We start from the raw sequence: 20,481 nt of genomic DNA on the forward strand, positions 1-20,481 counted from the left end.
ATGTTTGAGCTGGGGGGAACCAGCCGTCAAAACAAATGTGCTCATACTCCCACAACGCACACAGTGCAGAATAAGTTAGTAGCACCAAAAAAAGAAAAAGGGAGGCGGAGGAATTGTAATTAGTTTCATCACACTGTGTACAATACTGTTGTCGGAAATCTCTTGTCCTTATTTCTATTGATGATTAAGGACTGTCCCACACCCACCTTTGAAGCTGCATCAAAGCAAACAAAGCCCATGCTGAAGTCAACTGTCAGTCCCATGAGGTGACTCTCCATGATACAGGCATACGTTTTACACTGCACAATAAGAGAAGATGATGTTAAACGCAAGAGCTTCATAAGGACACAAAAGACACTTTTGCTCTGCTGAAAATGTCATATGAGCATTATCAATCTTTGTAGTAAAACCACTGAGCTGGAACAGTGTGCAAGATTAAAGTCATCACAATTCCCTGCACGTTGCCTACTGTTCAGGTGCAGACCTGTATCCTCTCCACCTCTAGGAAAGTGGCCATCTGAAAAGCCTTTTCCCAGATGAGCAGCTCGCAATCCAGTTCCACGCTGAAGAACATGTCCTCCCCGCTCTCCGTCTGCACGCTGAAGCAGTGCTTCCTCTTGTCCAGAAGGTCATTATCCTAAGATAAGACAGTACGGCTGCCATGCTGATCAGGTACAGATGGGCAGAGTGACGTGGAGATAAGACAAAGCAGCAGCAATGCAGTTTCCCGAAGCTAAAGGGAGGTTCATTTACTCTGACGACAGAGTAAAGACTGTCGACCGCGGCCTTAAGAACATTTGAATGAAGGTAATGCATATGTTTGACCCTAATGTATCTTTCTCCAGTTTTATGTCACCCAAATGTCACAGTGTGAAAGATATTGCAGTGTGGGTCAACTATATGGTTTAATATGTGAATATGTATGAATTAAATTTACTATAATGAGTTCAGAAATATTGACTTGCAGATAAATTCTCATGATCATGTTCAAAGTGACCTCGAACCTGAAGAGAATGAACAATACTGAACCTTGAGAGCCCCACATGCAAATAAATGAGTGAGCTATACCGTTAATAGCAAGCGCATTCCTCCGTTTTCTGTTTTATATTCTCTCAGTGTATCCAGTGTGAGGGTTGCTTCCCTAAGTGTTCAAGAAACGAAACAGAAAAGGCTGACTTACCTTTAAAATCTTGCACATTATCTCATACACAGTAAAGCTTTTCTCTGCCCTGGTCCAGTCCCATGTTGTCACCTGAAAAAATGTCACATGTTTTATGCACGATTTGAAAAATGGCTCTATTAAAGGGAAAGAAGGCAGAGGAACTGTCCATACAAGTAAAACTAATGCATGTTTTTAGGCACATTTATGACTCATTTGGAAATATTTAAATAAAATTATAGTTGGCCATTTGCTGCAGCTAGCTAGCATAGGCTAATGCTAATGCTAAAACTCCATGTGAAAGAAATTTTTTTTTAGTATATGTGCTACTGGAGTAACACATGTGAAAGAAATTGAGGAATAGCATTGATTGTGTATTGTAGGTATTACAATACTATTGTCCAACCACTGAAATCAAGAAATATAAATAAAAATGTAATGTAATTTCTTCAAACATAACCCAAAAAATAACTTGGACGAGCAACACTGTGCTTAGATTGATGCTTTAATGTTCGCATTTTCAAAAGGGATGATTTACTTTTCCAAGAGGAAAGGTTTTGAGGATGAGAAATAACCGATGAGCTTGGCAAACGAAATGCTATATAATCCAAGTTTGGCTGGAGATGCACCTTTTATAGCTAACCTGTAACCCTATTATAAGTCAGCTAACATGCCCCTTCACTTTGGAAGTCATGTTACGTTACTCCTGTCGGCACAAAGCTATTTTAGCTGCGCATGCTAATTTTTACATCCATTGCTAAAGCAGATAAACACACAGTTTAATGCATTCCTCGCACTTTGTCTCTTGTGTTTTCGGATACCGGCTATCACTCTCACAGCAGCCCCATGGACAATGCTCCAGCATGTGGAAAAATCCAAAGCTTGACAGGCCTGTCAGCTTCTAGTCATTGGTGCTAAGCTATGATTGGAAAATCGTTGTTCAGGATTTGGTGAATGGCCATTTATTGATGACTGGCTGCTGAATTCAAAACTGTCATCCTGCCACACGACAGGAGATATTCCTCATAGGTAACTAGTCTTCAGTAATGAAGACGCTTGTCACATCGCCTGAACAAGCAGGTTCCTGTGTTCCACCATCCACTCACATTAGCATATTCCATTTATATCAGCATATTCAAGTTGAGCAGGCAATTTCAGTTATCTATCAATCTTTTTCCATCTCCAGTGCCATCGACAGCTTATCCCTCTTGTCATAATCACCTAAGTAGCTGGCAGAATGTAAACAGATTTAATGATCATCATCAATCACGAGGAAGATCGATGCAGCACAAAATGCTTATGAGTGAGTTACTTCCTTGTTTTCCAGGAAAGCGTTTTCTCCCTCTGTAATGCATTAACATCAAACAAAAACATCTCCTGTGGAGTTCAGCGGCATCAGTTCAAACACAGAAGTTTGATGGTTTAAAGAAGCTAAACAAACGTACAGGAGGTGCTGAAAACTTGAAGAGTGAGGAACCCCTCAAAGCGAGGAACTTTGGTGAATACATTCGGTCCTGAACGGAGTCCTGCTCCTTCTCGTCGACCCAGCCCATGTAGATAATCTGTCAAAGCGTGAGAGAGACATGAGGGATGTGGGGTGTAAACATAGACATTGTAAACATAAACATTTATTTCATGAAATGTCTGTATTTGTGGCAGTGCTCAGTTAAGAAAGGGGAACTTGGGGAAATGCACCAACCAGAATTTAGCAATAGCAGTTATGGCAGTTCTCAGGTCATTTGCTCACACTTCTGTCAATCAAATTGATCAAACTACACGCACAAAGTTTTGAGATCATAAAACTCTTAATAAATAATATTTGAGGATGTTATTTTCTCCTAATTTTAATTTAGCTTGTTGCTCATTTTGTCATGAATATTGAATTTTATTGAGAAATTCTTCTCAGGGGCTTTAAAGATGAACCTTAGGAGAGGTATGTATGTATGTTTAAATGCCTGACAAATCAAGGTATTTAATCACACAATACAAAACTTTTAGAAAAATCCAATGTCATCATGGAGCTCTTATTTGTCACATTGTCCACAATGGTCTAATACACACAGAGATAATTAAGATGTAGCTTAAATGGTATAAGGGGTATGGAAAATTATCCTTGTGTCACAGCATCGTCATAATACCAACTCCCACAGGAAGGCAAAAGGTACAAAATTAAGTATTCAGGAGGAAAAAAAAAGAGGTTAGACTGAGGGGAGATGAGGAGAAAAAAGCAAAGCCTCTACTGCAAATGTTTTGAGACACGATTTTAGACATCAAGAGCATCTAACCATCACTACTCATTACAGTCAGGGTGATTGCAACCCGAGTAAAATATTTTCCTGCTTTTCTGTTTGTAGTTTTTTGATGGAAAGCAAAACAAGCCAGTGAAAGATTTGGGACAAGCAGTCACATCTCATGCCATTTTCTCTCTTAAATGAATTGTCGAGTGAATTGACACGTTTTTGTGGGGCTGAAAACAGGAATGAGTAAGCAACAAAAAAGAAACCCCGCTGCTGCATTTACTCCCCGTGTTTAGACTGAGAGATGACGCCACGAATGAAGTGACTGAAGGCACTTAAGTTGTTTTCTGATCATTTCTCAGTGGACGGACTTTAATGATGCAAACACTCTCCTTGTGTTGCAATAGTTGGCAAGACAGGACTGTGTCCTTTCTTTGACTGGCTGACCTGGTTAGATTTATTTCTGATTTTTGAAGATAAGGATAAAATACACAAATAAAAGTCAGTCAAAGCAAAAGGAAAGTTTGAAAGCAGCAGCAGCTCTCACTGTCCTGCTATCTTACCTGCTGGTTGACTGGAAAATTTCGGTTTATCTTCTTCACCTATTAAATTTGAGAAAAGCATCAATAAATCATTAAAATATCTCCCGCTAACAACCAGACAACAATTACTGGTAAAGTCAAAACAGCAGCGGGATCCCGCAGGGACTCACAATCAGTGTCAATGTGTCCAAGAACAAATAAACTATGAATCATAGTATCTGTGCTAACATGTTAAGCACAGCACTGAAGGAATACTGTTAGAGCTACTTCATTTATTCAATGCATGCAAATCACAAAATGAGATAGATAGAGTCATTTCCACAAGGACCCCAGGCTCTTCCTAAAAAAATCCATTTAAAAAAATCCATTCTCTCTGTGATAATAAAAGCAAGGGAAACTACTGAGAGAGCAGTGAGGCTTTAAATTAAAACATTCTGCTCACATCACAGGTATCACTCGCTCCTAATCCACACTATACTATCAATATAACTCTTCCTTAGCAGCACAATACCAAATTAAGTCGTCCAGACCTGATCCTGGCCTCCTATAGAGGCGAGAACAAGTCACAGCTGCTTATTTTGAAATGTTCCTGAAGTTTGGGCCGAGGGAGGAAACAAGATGCCTTTTGTTGTCAGTGGAGGGACCGAAAGGAAACAGCCAGGTAGGTGTCAAGGTGGGTGTTGTATATACGGGATCAGTGACAGTGGGTTTGTTCAGATTCAGTCCCAGTGACTAACCCACCTGACACATAAGTCAGGGAAGGCTGTGGGGTCCAGTTCTTTAAGTCAAGTCTTTCTCTGTCCAAAAATACATACAGGGGAACTTGCACTGGAGTTTATGGAAGCACCAAAGGAAACCAGGAACAATCAGTCTTCTAGTATAAGTAGAATTTTATGTGCTGGTACTTGGCTTGGGTGCTTACGTTTTGAGAGAATTAGAGAAATATCATGTTTTACTTCACCATTGTGCCATTGTTAACGTGACAATTGGAGTTAATGTAACATAGATGTGCCTCTCTGTTCATTGCCTTTTCACTGCTTATACAATAATATATATCATCATTCTCCACTGCAGTTAACTCCTATACTGTGTTATCTGCTGCTGGCAGGGTGATGCACCTGTTACGATAACCTTTATTTGATCCTCAAAGTCCCATTAAGATTGAATCTCATTTTTCATTTTCAAGGGAAACCTGAGGACAGGTAAAATAATATGATAACGAAGAATAACAGAGAGATCACAATGAAGAAAAGATGATCATGAAATAAAGTAATTATATAACAGCAAAAGAAAAAACAGACGTCCCTCAGTTGAAAAAAATTCTATGCTAGCTATTTGTACGTATGGTCAATTTTGATCTTATTAGAGTTACCAATTAAAGTGCAGTTTAACATTTTACATTTGTGGAGTGCAGACAGCAGAGTGGACTCTGTCCTCCATCATCGCTCATCATTTATTCCTGATGAATGGTGCAATATTTGACTACAAACAGCTCAGTTCAGTTGCATGACAGCTACCCGAGAAGGACTGAAGCCGCTCTGCAAGCAAAGGATGACCCTTCTCTTTACTCAGTCCTTGAAATTCACATGTTTTTAGGTGTTTGTGCTATTTCTGTCCACTTGTGTGTCTTGGTGGAAAGGCTTCCTGTTTAATAAGTGAGCTTCATTAATTTTCTTTTTTTTTTTCCAAAAGGTTTTTCTATAAATATTTAGTTTGGCTTTTTAAAAAACAGATGCTAATTTGAACATCTCAAGTACATTCCCTAGCTTTACAGTTTATTGGGTTTTTTAAAGCCTTTGTGGGCTAATCCTCAGCATGATAAATCAGTCAGTAAATCACTTTACTTATCCCTAAAGGGCAATTGGTAGTGCAGCAGTGAAACAAAGACACAAAACACTTAAAAGCATTGTATAAAGACAGAGTATTACAAAGAGATGTGTGTAAACATAGAGTAAGTTAAACCTATTTAAGACTAATTAGGAGTAAAACATGAAATTGTAAAATATGCTATAATTTAGACTGTGATTGAGAAAATTTAGCTGACAGATAGCGACTAATAGAGAGACAGACATTCGTGTCCTCCTCAGGATGAATTCTAAGAGCTTTGGTGACCCCTTGACTTTTCATCTAGCGCCACCATCAGGACAAAAATGCTATTTGTCATAGTTTTGTTAAAGACCAAATAGCTGCAAAACTGTTGACTTTCCCATCAGCCTCAGGTGATTAGCAAATGTTAGCATGATAACGCTAAGATAGTAGACATAAGAATACATTATACCTGCTAAACATTAGCATGTTAGCATGGTCACTGTGCGTATGTTAGCATGTTAGCAAGTACAGCTTCACAAAGCTGTTAGCATGGCTTCAGTTTGAATTGTCTGTTATGTTTCAATTCACCTTCTATGACTGTAAGTGTACACACTGTGCGCATAACAACATGAGATTCAGGTGACCAATCTGTTTCTTAAAAAGAATCCAGGTAGTTGTTTGAAATAATTGGCATCACTGATGGTTCAACCATAACAAAATTATGCGCTGTTTAACAATTACACATCTATTCTTTCCTTCCTTCCAGCAGAACTCTGTGTATCCTACATACACCTGAGGTTAGCAGCTCACTCACACACTCAGTAAATGTCAAACCAGAGTGAGAAATACACTCTTAACTGTTGAGGCCATTCACTTCATCCACTCCAATTAACCAGGGCTCCATTATTCCCCAGAGAATCTCTCTCTCGCACACACACACACACACACACACACACACACACACACACACACACACACACACACACACACACACACACGTTTCCATCACTTTTGGGGACATTACACAGACTTACATTAATTTCCTGGAGACTGAACCGTAACCATTAGTTACATAACCTTAACCCTTTACCCTAACCTTAACCCAAGTCTTCACCCATAAATTTAATGGTTTACATTACGGAGACTTGCATTTTGTCCCCATAAGGAAGGCAAGTCCCCACGATCAGACTGACACACATCCACACACAGAAATACAAAGACACACACACACTCTGACACAATAATGACACCTGCTTTTCACTGCTCACTCCATGTCATACTCATGCTACGCAGTGAGCCAACACTCCCGTCAGTTCAATTCAGCTTTATTTATATAGCGACAAATCACAACAGAAACAGGAAAATTTCCCTGTTCCCGGGCAGGAACATGGAGCAGAGCAGGGTTCTGGGTAGGCAGCCGTCTGCCTTGCCCTGTTGGGTTGTCTGGCTCTCTGGTTGCATCTTTCTAGACAGCGGCTCAATGGGCTCTCTAGAAATGCACCTTATACTTTATGGAAATGGAGGAAAATACACTTAAATGTGCCGATAATGTCAAATTGAGATTTTTTTGTCTGCTTTTGCATGAGCCACCACACATGACAGAGCTCATTTGCAGTATGTGTTTGACCCCTCTGCTGAGCATCATCACCGATCTAGAGCCACAGACACATAGCCTTTTTTAGAGCTCACAGTGAGAGAAAAAACACAGCTTTGTTTTCTTTCTTTCTCGCTGCCTCTTGCTGTCATCATTCAACGTATCCTGGTGAATTATAGATAATAAGTGCATGGGCTTAGCTGGGGGGAGTAGGTGTAGTGTGGTGCAATTGCTGTTGTGACCTCAGGCTTTCAGAAATGTGTGTGCATTACTCATAATGTGAAAAGACATTAGTATGTGTCTACTTAATGCCATGGCATTTGCAAAGGAACAGTTAGACAATCCACAAATTGAAAGTCTGTTGCATTAATACCAAACCCAATATCTTATTGGTTTACCTGGAGGACTGCAAGAGGAGGCAGGTCTAACAAGTGTTATTGTTTCATACTCACATTGTGCTTGGTGAGACTGGAAATATTGCCTGCTATTGCCTGAAGCCAATCCAGGCAGTCTTCAGCTGTGGGAAATTGTATAACTCCGCTGCAAACTCCATCCACAGCTATGACCTGGAAAGCATTTTTCCTAAAAGAATCAAGAATAAAAACCAAAAGATGGTGAGAAGATTTCACATTTTAGCCCAAGAAATACATTTTACATACAGGCTGCAACTCCAATGATAGATTTGCAACATTCAAAGAAGCCATTGCTTTTCATTTACATCAGCGGATGATTAGAAACAACTTGCAAAGACTGGAATGAGCAAAATGTTTTCCTCAACTTTATTTTTGGGTATTTTATTTCATCCCAGCATGTAAAAAACTGGGCAGACTCTTTGAAAACTCACTTCCTCTGGGAAAATTCCCACGTAACACTTCTCATCTCACATCTCAGTAAGAAAGCAAGCAGTATTTCCCAAAATGATTCATTTAAACCTGCAACAACAGATTTTTTTGGGCACTTGGGGCCAGTGGAAATAAACATGATTAACTTGTTACCATCACCTGTGGAATAACAGTCCGTGATTCTCTCTCTTTTAGCTCTGTTTTTGGCCTCCACCATCCACCATATCAGGCTCTTTAGCTGATAAATTCTCCAGTAAGTTCTCAAGCTAGTTGCTAACTGTGCCTTGCTGCTGTTTGATGCTTAGCAGGTAGCATGCAGTGCATTTTCAGAGCTTTACTTTGTAAAGTGACCTGCTGTGGCCAAAAATGACACTATTACAATGGTAAGAATGGACCAAAACCATAACATGATAGACCAGAGAGCTAAAAAAAATGAGCTTTAGTCACTATAAAGACAATGAGAACTGCAGATTCAGGTTCAGGTAATTCTCTGCAGGTTCACCACTGTGTTTGTCATTTGAAACTTTGTCATTATACAAATATTTACGATAGCCACTTTTTCAAAACAGAGCTCACTCACAATTTAATAACAAAAGCAGAATTAATTAACCTAACAATTTTTTTTGGCCTATTTTAAGTCTGAACGGATAAAAGATGTGAAGAATTTTATTGTTATAAAATAAACTGAACCCAATGCCCTGGACATGGCTAATCAATAAGAATACTTATGGTACCTCTCTGTAATTTTCAGTTAATGGGCTAAAACATGCCAAACCACAACTGTGGTCCATTAAGAGTCAATCCACAAGATTAGTGCTTCCCTCATCCACAGTGTGGCAAAATGGAAATGTCTTTATTGACAGCTTAATGGCTTATTACATCAAGCCTCCACTATTCAGTAGGTCTGTCCTTAAGCAGACACACAGAGCTGTTTGTCTTATTTAACGGTGTTTAAAGGGATATACTAAATAGCAGAAAATCATATTGTTACAGATGCAGGATGGCAGTCTGCTCCATTTGAAACCCCCAAGCATTCAAGAAGTAAGAGGTCTTATCATTACCATCTTGCAGCGCCTTTTAGGGAGATACCAAGTGAAACTTCAAGATGAAGTCCCACAGCTCACCTGCAGGCGTCAGAACCCGGGATGTACTTCGACAGGCGTGAGTGGAGCAGTGGAATAAGGCGCAGGTCCACCCATCTCTTCTCCCAGCGAAGCCCCGGTGATGTGGGCCACGATGAGCAAGACAGTGTGTCCTGCAGAAGTGTGAAACGCAATTTAGAAGAGCTTGTCGTTTCCCACCTCGCACATTTCAAACCACTGACATGTCAAGAGCTTGAGTCCTTCTCTGCTACTGCTGCTGCTGCTGCTGCTGCTGCTGCAGCGGGTGTACAGGCAGGCTGAGTGAGTGCGAGCTGCAGAGGAAAGCTGATTCACCCTCCTCAAAAGATAAAGATAGAGCATCCCAGTTATCAGCGAGCAGTGACAGTTGCATGGAAACAACTTTCTGGCACTGCGAACGCTGCTGCATGGTTACAGAGGGACAGTTATAGAATCAGTCAAAGAGGAGGTTAATGAAAAAAGTACCGTGTTGTTCGGATGGTAGTTCAAGTGCAGGCCGCTATCGCACAGAGGAGAGGAAGTCCCACTACTCTGGTCGCTGGGGATGCCTGGAAGGGCAGCAGGGACACACACAAAAAGCCAATAAACCATGCAAACTCTGAACAACACCTCCATCTATTTCAAGGTTTCCAACTGCGGTGAATCACGGCTATCAGCAAAAGTGTGTTACTTTGTTCTCCGCCACAGTAGGCTCATGCTTTGTGCCAATTTGTATTCAGTTAACTGCTTGGCTGGCCAGTCAACCTGGCCTATATACGCATATGAAAAGGATTTTATAAAAGCTTTCATGTCTGATGACGGGCTGAAGCTTTCTCATGGAAGAGCAATCAATTGCACCACAATGAGCGATGTCAATTCTTTCAGTTTAGTCTTTTCCATCTTTTGTGAAGCTTGAGATGTGTCCTGTTCTCCTTTTTTCCCTCTTCTTAGCAAAGTGTTGCTGAAGTGCATAGTCACCAGAACAACCGGTCCTTGACAGAAAATAATACCAGCTATAAATACTCTTGGTTAATTATTTTGCAGTGCAGTAATGGTGATTACACACTTCAATTAAGGAGCGTGTGTTGAGTTTTCTTACATGTGCAGTCCTCACACAGGGGCAACTTCAGAAAGGCTGGAGTCTTCTTCAGGAAGGAGACAGTAAGAGTCACTTCTTCACCAGCATTTCTCAAAACCTGGACCTAGAAGGTAAAAATACAAGCATATCTTTTATTGCAGGAGCAAACTGTGAGGTTTTCTGCTGATTGCTTGCTGTGATGAAACATGGTGTGCTAATGTCTAACTAAGAATGGAAAGCCAAGATAAGAGATTTGACACAGACAAAGAAGTGATTCTCCTCACACACACACACATTTTCCTTGCAGTTACATTTAGAAAAGGACCAAACAAAAACAACTGGCTTCACATGTCAAAAAGACACAAATCATAAAGTGAGACGAGATAAGCTGTTGAAAGAGCTGTTGCAGTGTAAGAAAATATGAGATATGAGCTGACAGCTTACCACTTCCTCATGGCGATAACTTCTAACGTTTATTCCATTTATCTGGAAACAACAGTAACAGGGTTACCCTAAATAATACTGCTGGCATCATATCACTGTAGCTCCATCTTCAGAATGATTAATGAGGCAAGCACAATAACTGTTATGGCATCTGCGCTGAAAACTGTAAACAAGAGAGTCACATCCACAGTTGCCATGAATACAGAACGTCTTTGGCTGGCTTGAAGATGTTTTCTCTGCATAACATGAGCTGAGAGAGATGAGATGTGGGAGATATTTCTTGCTGAAATACATGTAACCAATAAAAGACTCAGGATGTGACATTTACCTATAGGGATGCATCATTATTCGACACAGTTTTGTGGACATGTGGAACATGAATTATTAAAGATACAGTATTTTGCAGAGTGGGATGAGATGCATTAATGTGAGTTCTGGCATTTTACCTGAAGGATGCCGTCTCCTATGAAAAGCAGGCCAGAGAGTTCAGCTGGAAACAAAAAATCACTTGAGTAAAACCAACAGGAAGAGTAAAATGGAAGAAGCTGTGAAAAGCAATAATATACCTTTTTGTTCTTTTGATATTTTTGATATCACAACAGGGATTTTATGCTCTGCTCCACCCTGATGAGACAAATCAAACTGAATTACAGAGGTACCACAAACACAGATTTAGACGAAGACACTGGAAAAGCAACTAATTTCTCAGTCAATCCCTCGGCTAACGATGTTAGCAGCAGCTTGACAAGAAAATGATCAATAACACTTGTTCAGACTTAATTTAAAGAAGTTGGGAGGAGCAGCCATATCAGTTGAGATCTAAATTACCTTGATGCTCAGGCCAAACCCTCCAATTGTCTGCCTCCTGATCGTTACAGTCCTCTCCTGGAAGAGATTCAGTTAAAACCGAGAAATGAGCTCAGACTGATGCTGAACCTGCAGGAGCTCTTACAACAGAACAAATGGGGACGGGGTTGCCTTCCTCAAGACTAAAACTGTTGTAAAATAACGATGTGTTAATAAAATGTTGCAAGATAAAACCTAGAAAATGTAATTATGCATCATTATTTGTTGTGAAAGATGCATTTAAAAGTATCAATGTAGCTTATTTTTACAATTCCAAGTACTACACAATTATACATGTTATCATGGGACAATTGTTGGCTGTACAAATACATAATAATCAGCAACATTTACATGAATTAATTATGAAAGGAATAAACATTCTGTAAAGTACAATTGGTCATTTTCTGAGAGACTATTACATGAAAAGATATTACTGTCCTGCCTAAGCATTACATATAAAGCTGGAGCCAGGAGATGGTTAGTTTAGCTTAGCATAAAGACTCGAAACTCGCCTGGTCTACCCAAAAGTTAAAAATCCACTTACCAGCACTTCTAATGCTCTCTAATACTGAGGTAAAACTTACTTACTTACTTACTTACTTACTTACTAAACTGATTGTTATTCTGGCTAAGAGGTCATGTATCTGTTTGATCCAACACTCAGAAATAATAAAACATCAATATGTGGTTTTTTGGAGTTACATGCTGTAACAAGTTACAGTTACAGCGAGAATCATTTCCGTAACAACATCAACAGTCAATTTTACACTTCAGTCTCATTTCTTGTTAATGAACTTTGGATGTGCTGATAAGTGTGTTTTTTCACTTAGGACAGAGCCACGCTAGCCGTTTCCATCTGCTTCCATACTTTATGCTAAGCTAGGCTAATTGTCTCCTGGCTACAGCTCAGTGGAACACAGTTAATTGCTCTTAATATAAGTTTGATTGCTCCTGATGTGTATACATTTGTTATACTGTAATATAAACTGGAAATTATTCTTATTTATTTCATGATAATCATTTCAGCCATATCAATCAGTCCCATCTGTACAGTTCACTGATTTGATCTCTCATTTGATGAAAAACAAGCCATTACTAATATTATTTATATCCATCCAAAACTACATGAGACAACATTTTGAACAGTTTTTGAGAAACCAGTGGTGAGTAAATGTGAAATGACAACTCAACATTGTCTATTGTCCACCTGATAGACAGATGTGGAGGAAATAAGGAAATCATGTAAAACAAAGTGTGTGATTGCCACACACTGTCACCACTAAGTTAATGAAAATGCAGTGTTTCAGTCATACTATAGATTTTGACCAGACAGCAGCTTAATTTTAGAGGCACAGCTTAAAAAAATAACTATTAAATAAGTAAAAAAAATCACGAAAACCTGAGATAACCACGTGCTCAGAATATCTCAAGTTTGCATGTTGAAATTTGAACCACTTGCTGTCCAATCCTCCCTCTCCTCTCCCATATTTGAACTTATCTTATTGATAAAAATCTGATTTTCGTGGCGGTTCTTGGCGAATAAATTCTGACGTAGCGAACATAACTCACATGACTGATCAGCTGTTTCCGCTACAAGTGCCAGAGGCAAACAACAAGCTGTGTCCGGTCCCGGATATTCCCGTAACGCTCTTCGTCTTAATCTTCATCTCCGAACAGCATGAAACATGGCCAAAACGAGTTGACACGAAAGAACAATTCCAACTTCCTCAAATGAAACAAATTCCTGCAGAACTTTCAAATTTTTTCTCTCAAGTGTCTAAAGCGACTCACGCTTTTTCCGATTTTTAATCATTCTTCTTCTTCTACTCTGTTTATTATCACTGTGCGTAACATAACTTATACCGCCAACTTCTGATGAAACTGTGCTTTACGTGGCCAGGTTTACTGGCTCCAAAGCAGCTCATGGAAAGCTGCCTAATTTGCATTTTCTTTATTCTTTCTTTTTATTTTTTGCAACATTTCAAAATTTCCCTTAAATTTCACTTAGATGGCAATACAGCTGCTGCATTTTCAGTACTTTCAGTGCTGACAGCGTGCAGAGATTCAACACTTTCTTTTACCTAAGTTAAATTGTTCCCTGAGGCTAAAAAGTCTACACTCTGACATGCTAAGGTTATCATACCTGTCTTCGACCTTTCAATTAATTGGTAATCATGTTGCAGAGGACACAAGCATTTCCTCCATTTGTCTTTGACTGCAAAATGTTACTCAATGAATAATGTCTTTCTGAGAAAGGTCATGGACTCGGGCCTCAATGGAGTTTTTTCATGAGAATTTACTGATGTGAAGAAAAAGTTGCCAGACATGATACAAGTGCAGCTTTAATATTACAGTCTACACACCACAATCCAGCAGGTGAATGACTATTTAATAGCTACATTTGATTTATGAGAAATAGATTAACTGCTGCAGATTCGTCACTGACACAGACATTCAGAGCATTCTTAGTATCATGCTGTAACCTTCACTCATTGTGCAGTATATATTAACTGATTTCAATGTATGAGCATGTGAAGAGGGGGACTCAATTACTCACACTTGAATAAAAAGGCTCTCCTGACACACAGATGACATCTTGTTCTTGAATGGTCAGAATATCTTTGGCCAAGTGTAGTCGAATATTAAACGGCTCCTCATTACCTTCTTGCATCAAATAAATCCCAGTCTTTGTCTGCGAACAGTCAGAAAGATAAAATCATTCATCATCCCTCCCTGACTAAATTAACTGGCCATGAAATGAAATGTCATCGGGAATATTTGATGCAGGATGAACATGGAAATTAGGATAGAGGCTTTTGGCAATGTCTGTTAGTTTCTTTTCTTTTTAACTACTTTCCTTACCAATGTTATTGCTAATGTTGTAACAGGTAACTCAGTAGTCTGAGTAATAAACACACATCTAAATAAAGAAAAAAAAAAACACACAAGACAACTGTTGATTCATGGGTGCAAATAATGAGCCGACTCAATCAGAAGCAGCTTTTTATGAGATGTCATATCATTATGTGGCCTCTGTTGCTTTGTATACACCCACACTCGGAGAAAGAAAACCCTCAACTTATATCATCTCATTTACTGTAAGAGAAAGGCTGATGATGATGTTGATTATGATAGATTAAGAAAAAAAATATATGCCTGGGATCAAGCTATTCATGCTCCCTGTGCGAGGACTGTGCCTGTTTCCAGTGATCCACTTAAAACATGCTAATCCGCTAAGATTTGCATTCTGCATATCCTTCCTAATTGCTAATTGTGATGCCTGCCCTGTCCTTGACTTAGAAAGGTCTCAATAAAAGAAGCACCTTCACCTGACAAGACTGCTAATAAAAAAGCCACCAGTGTCAGCATCCTTGTCACCTGGGATACGTCGCTCATCAGTTAACAAGACAGTCAGGTGCATGGTTGCTATTCTTAGAGCGAGCATCTCAACTGCAGGTCGAACTTGAATCAAAGTCAGTTTATGGAGCATATTATCTTTCGCCCATAATGAGCAATGTGAAGAAATGAGCCTCTGCCTGCAGCTGCAGCATGAAAAATGAAATGAGGGACGCATTAATTCACATTATATGAAGTAATGTGTGTATGGGAGTCATTAGCTGAACAAAATGAGGGCAGTAGTGCCATAACTGTACATAGCTGGTGCAGACCGCGTCTCACGTGGCTGAGCGTTGACCTGCTGAAGCGCTTTGCATCATACCTAATTAGCCTTATCGCTGATCCTGTTTTATGTTTCTCTATTATTCTTCCCTCCAAAGACCCCCTCCATTATCATCTACATCATGATCAGGCCAGATATGCAACAAGGACATCTCTTTCTAATGCAGGGGGTATAGTACAGAGGGTAGTGGAAGTGAGGGCCCCAGCATGGAGAGGGTCCTCAGAAAACCCAACCTGGTACCACAGCAAAGCACTTTGTCTCGTCTAGGCAAGAACGCAGTCAAATTAGCAATAATAGATATGCAACGTTCAGTTAGACTTGAAATTAAAGTTTGCTGAGGGACATTTCAGGCGATGGTCATCGTTTGGTTAGCTTTAGGAAAAGCTCACGGTTTGGGTCACAGTAGGTATGTTAGTATCTAATGTCACATTACCATAATTTTAAAGTTTGATGCAACACTAGTATAAAAAACGATACTCGCGATCTCTTCTGTTACTATGGCAAAAAAAGTAAACAAAATAGGATAATCCAACCCATCGTTCGCCCCCTGCTGTACAGTACCTTCAGGTGTTGTTCCAGGTATTTGCACAGGTCTAACAATGGATGTATTAGAAGGGGAGGGGGAGCCACCGAGGCTGCACACAGATTTCTGTGCTATGCTGCTGCTCAAGAGACATTTCAGGCACTTGAAAATTCCAAGGCTGTTTCTATAATCATCGTCAATTCACTGTCAAAATGTTACATCGATTGAATCTTACCAACCTCTTCATTTGAAGTCTTGAAATCCATGTGCTACTATGCAGTGAGGGATACTGCAATGGAGAAAAACAAGATTTCGAGTTAGACTGTGGAGGCAAATGCTTAATGACACGACCCACTCGCTGCGGCAGAGCCGTGCAGCCGATTTAAACCGGCATTGTTAGTGGGACACCTTCTTTCATTATAGCTCTGCTTTTCTCATATAGAACTTAAACAATGGAAGGAAATAGAGTTTTTTATTAAAGTCTGCTTCTTTCAAACTCAAATGTGCAAAAAAAACAAAAAATCCATTGAGCAATCTTGGGAGAAAACTGGAGACCATTAAGCAGTAATGAATAATTCCTTAGCAAAGGTGTGCACCCAGGTATCCTAATAAATATATATCGAGTCCAGCGCTCCCAGAAGTGAGCTGTGTTACCATATCTGCCTATCACGCCTTCTCACAGAGAGAATAAAACTGAGCCACGAGAGGAGAAAACGCCAGGAGTGGCACTACCAATAACTAACACACTATTCCAAAATCAGGTGACCTGCTCCTTACAGACACACGTTGTCTCGAGGAATGTTTTGCGGGAGCCTCATTTACATAAACCAGTTCCACTCAGTTTTAATCAGACAAGACTCCCACTTGACTCGACAAAACGTGTACAGAACAAAAATGGCTTACACTTGAATTATACTTGCACCGCAGAGGGAGTCGCAGACTTACCTCAGTAGAAAGGCCCCCAGCTCTTTGTATGGTGAGATCTAGCCATGGAGCAGCGAGTTGATCCCTGATCGTAGCAGAGGGCCTTCCCGAATCATGGCTGTCAAAGCAGGGTGGTGGGAGAGCAGGGCTGTCACCTCTCCTGCCTGGCTGTTAGATTATTCCCAGCGGAGATGATGCCGAAGAGCAGAATGAGGCTACCGGGTGGTGAGGTTTCACTCCTGATCGGTGGCCTTGCAGCAGTAACAGGAGGACGATGTGGTTAGGGTATCAGTCTGATGGTAAACCCAGTCGCAGGTGAGGAGCTGCCATTCAACACAAGAGCTGAAACAAGCAAAAAAAATACTCAAATGCAAAAACAGAGCTGAATATTGTTGATTAAATGCTTCTGATGACGACTGAAAAGATGAAATCTACCCTTGCCCACCATGCAGGTAAGCCTGATGTCAGTATATCTACTGCATGTTCGTGGGATGTCGGAATCAGAAGCAATTCACAGTTTTATTCCCCTAACCAGCGCCTTGTACAAAAAAAGCAGATTCAGAAGCAGACTCTAAACTATGAATCCCATTCGTCAGCCTATGATGAAGGACCCTCTCAACTACCTGGCTCGAAAAAACCTGTGGATTCATGAGCGCGCATGCCAAAACGCAATTAACTCATATTCTTCCATTTTTGGGATCTTTGTATGCCGAGCGCAAATGACTCCTTCAAAGTGTTTATTAAGTTCCAACAGCACACCCTTGAGAAATCCTCCTCGTTAGTATGCATTGTTGGCTCCATGCCACTTTTTTGTTGAGCTGCAGTGTTGCCACTAAGATCATTGTTCCACTGGATGAAAAAAAATAACAGTATATGCATTTCAAGCTACATTTCATGCATAAATCATTGAATACTGATTATACAGTAACAGTAGCCTTAATGAAACTTGCAAATCTATTTGTTATAGCGCTGAGAGGGAAGCGGGCGATTCATTAATATTACGTTAAAGTCAGTGCAGAGACTCAAGAAATCTACTAGACGATCAGATCATCCAACATTCATTCATATAAGAGAAATATCGTCCATTAAAAACATACATTTCCTGAGGCAATGTGACCCTTAAAACTTTGACTTGAGCTGAGTTTCTTTGTAATTATATACAGATTTTTTATGTATTTGAATTGTTTCCTTTCGCACTTTTATTTATTCAGTGGTTTTATTGAATGTCATCCTACATGTTGTGCACTTCAAGGTCTAAACAAAATTTGTTATAATGCCAATAAAGTTAACTCATCTGTAGGAATCTAATACATTGACATACTTTACACTCAAACTATTAGAAAGCTTTTTGAATTAATGCAGTCGAATACAACAGCTCTGCAATAAACCCTAACTTTACTGTGTTCAGCTTGTGTTTGAGAGAGATTCAGCTTACGGTCATTTTGGCTGTAGTCTGGGATTCAGTTGAATTGTTTTATGATGTTTCTAGTATTTTGTCCACCTCTTGTATCTGGGTGAAATCAGATGTATCAGACTGCCTTCACTGTAATTTGGCATGCTTCATACATATTATCATATTAGATGATTCTAAAAATATCTTTAATTTGATATAGACTTGGAACAGTTAGTCGATTAATCGATTCATTGGTTGACAGAAAGTTTGTCTGTATGAGAATTCTGACAATCCATCTATCATTGAAGTCATTTTGTGGGGGAAAGAATGCCAAAAATCTGTTTTCCTTTCTTTTGTCCGATTGTTAATCGAACATCACTGGGTTCAGAGCTTTAGATTGGACAAAACAAGCATTTCAAAGGCGTCACCTTGTGATGGCCATTATCTGACATTTTAGACAAAACAATTGAACAGTCAGTTGACTAACAACCAATGGGTTTTGCAGATAATTTACAATCAAAATTATCATTAATGAGAGCCCATTTAATGTATTGAAAAATGTACTGAAACTTCTATTCAATTATAAACTGTATTATTCACATGTGCATGTATATGAATAATAAAAGACAGGGGATGCATTGTATTTGCAATATTACAGAAGAAAAAGTACTTTTAATCTATATTTCTACATACAAAGTCTATATTTTCAGTATATGTCTATATCTGTGGGTTCCACAGATTTATCATTTCAATTCTATTGACTTTAGAAATTCAATTTGACTAACAACATCATAGTTTTTGTCTTGAACCTTTGTCCACCTACACATGGAGCTGTCTGCATCAGAGACGAGCCAGCTTTGTACTGCCTGTAATCCTGACATCATTTGTGGACCCGCTTTAAAAATGAATTTCCTCTAATGGTCAGCTGAAAAATATGTCTGCGGCTCTGAGACGAGCACTTTGTCTTCGCCGCTGCCCTCCTGTACGTCCCTCCAGACGCCTGCGCTTCTCTTTTTCCCCCCGTGAGAATCCAAAGATTAAAGTACGCCCAACCTTTTGTGCCTTTTAAGCCGAGTCAGCGTAAATCCTTTTACCACCACGCCATCAGATATTTCAGTCCTACCAATTTGCCGAGCAATGTTTTTTTGAATAATACTCTTGTCTTTGACACAAAGGCAGGAAGCAGAGAGAGAGGAGCTGAGCTAGATTGCCTGGATGATGCGGAGATTGTAACGTGACATCTCCATCTCTTAGACCGGGGGACAGCTGTGGCCCATACTGGATGATGAATGGTCGTTTGTGTGCGCAGGTGGAGCAGCTGTCTGCAGAGTGCTCCAGCAAATGTAGTTTTACTACACCAAAATTGAGATGGGTTTCACTTACTGTATGTCCACTTGTTCTGCGACCTGGAACATATGGTGCCTGGGAGTGCAGCTTTTTAATTTGGTGAGTGATGATAGCAGATATTATGTTACTCAAATATTATGGCATCCCTAAAGAGCCCTGCTCAACATCAACCGCATTACACTGACAGAGTTTCACAGGATCTGCCCGGTTCGTGTTAGAAAACCTAATGAAATCTCAGTTGCAAGCTGCCAGCAACGTACACCTTCCGCTATCTTCAAAACACGATCTTTCTGTGGGAAACAAGAAATGAAGGATGCTAATTATGATTTCTTATTTACTTGTCTTTGTTAGCCTGAAAGGAAAACACTCCTCTGGCACTGATGTTATTTTTTGATCAACTATCAGTTTTTACCTCAGAGGAAGTAACTGGAGATTTTTGGGCTCCTTTTCTTTCAGATTTGGATTTTTCAGTTATGAGAACTTGGAGATTTATCTAAATCTGGAGGGGGTGCTGACTTGTTGGACAGATTTCGACTTCTCCACGGTGTTGCTTGTTAGGGACTTAACGTCAGCGTATGTAAGCTTCTTTGTGTCTCAAACTTGAGAGCTGTAGCTGCCTTTCGTTTTTGCCTTTGTTGCTTTTTTATGTTTGTTTTAGGTAGGTGTATAAACAGTATGGGGAGAAATGGAAGTTTTAATTGAAGTGTGGGTGCAGTGATCTGTTTCGGTTTTGTATGTCTGGAGTGTGAAACAAGCCCTCATAGAGGAAATGGGTGGCCAAGTAAGAAAACGCACATTCCTCACTCACAGCCAGCAATTACTTTAATTATTGATTAATCTCCCGATGAGTTTCTCCACTAATCGGTTGAGAGTTTGGCTTTATAAATTTCAGGAAATAGTGAAAAATGTTCATGTTTCCAGGCCAAGGTGACACATACAGATTGCCAGTTTTCTCTGACCGATA

General features: G+C 39.8%; 1 protein-coding gene across 1 annotated transcript in view; it reads right to left on the reverse strand.

Annotated features, from left to right (window-relative positions):
- sntg1 (syntrophin, gamma 1) overlaps nt 1-20,481 on the reverse strand; it is a 30,384-nt gene that overhangs the window by 4,245 nt on the left and 5,658 nt on the right. The window contains exons 2-17 of the mRNA XM_070974452.1: nt 16,799-17,119; nt 16,093-16,142; nt 14,209-14,343; nt 11,634-11,690; nt 11,372-11,429; nt 11,252-11,295; nt 10,806-10,847; nt 10,383-10,485; nt 9,770-9,852; nt 9,308-9,438; nt 7,794-7,923; nt 3,960-3,998; nt 2,605-2,721; nt 1,181-1,252; nt 485-637; nt 207-299 (exon numbers count right to left, since the gene is read on the reverse strand). Of these exons, the coding sequence (XP_070830553.1) occupies nt 207-299; nt 485-637; nt 1,181-1,252; nt 2,605-2,721; nt 3,960-3,998; nt 7,794-7,923; nt 9,308-9,438; nt 9,770-9,852; nt 10,383-10,485; nt 10,806-10,847; nt 11,252-11,295; nt 11,372-11,429; nt 11,634-11,690; nt 14,209-14,343; nt 16,093-16,119 (1,284 nt within the window). The 5' untranslated portion in view covers nt 16,120-16,142; nt 16,799-17,119. The remainder of the gene's footprint in view (nt 1-206; nt 300-484; nt 638-1,180; nt 1,253-2,604; nt 2,722-3,959; nt 3,999-7,793; nt 7,924-9,307; nt 9,439-9,769; nt 9,853-10,382; nt 10,486-10,805; nt 10,848-11,251; nt 11,296-11,371; nt 11,430-11,633; nt 11,691-14,208; nt 14,344-16,092; nt 16,143-16,798; nt 17,120-20,481) is intronic.

Source organism: Chaetodon trifascialis, chromosome 11 (genome assembly GCF_039877785.1).
Source record: "Chaetodon trifascialis isolate fChaTrf1 chromosome 11, fChaTrf1.hap1, whole genome shotgun sequence".
NCBI lineage: Eukaryota > Metazoa > Chordata > Actinopteri > Chaetodontiformes > Chaetodontidae > Chaetodon > Chaetodon trifascialis.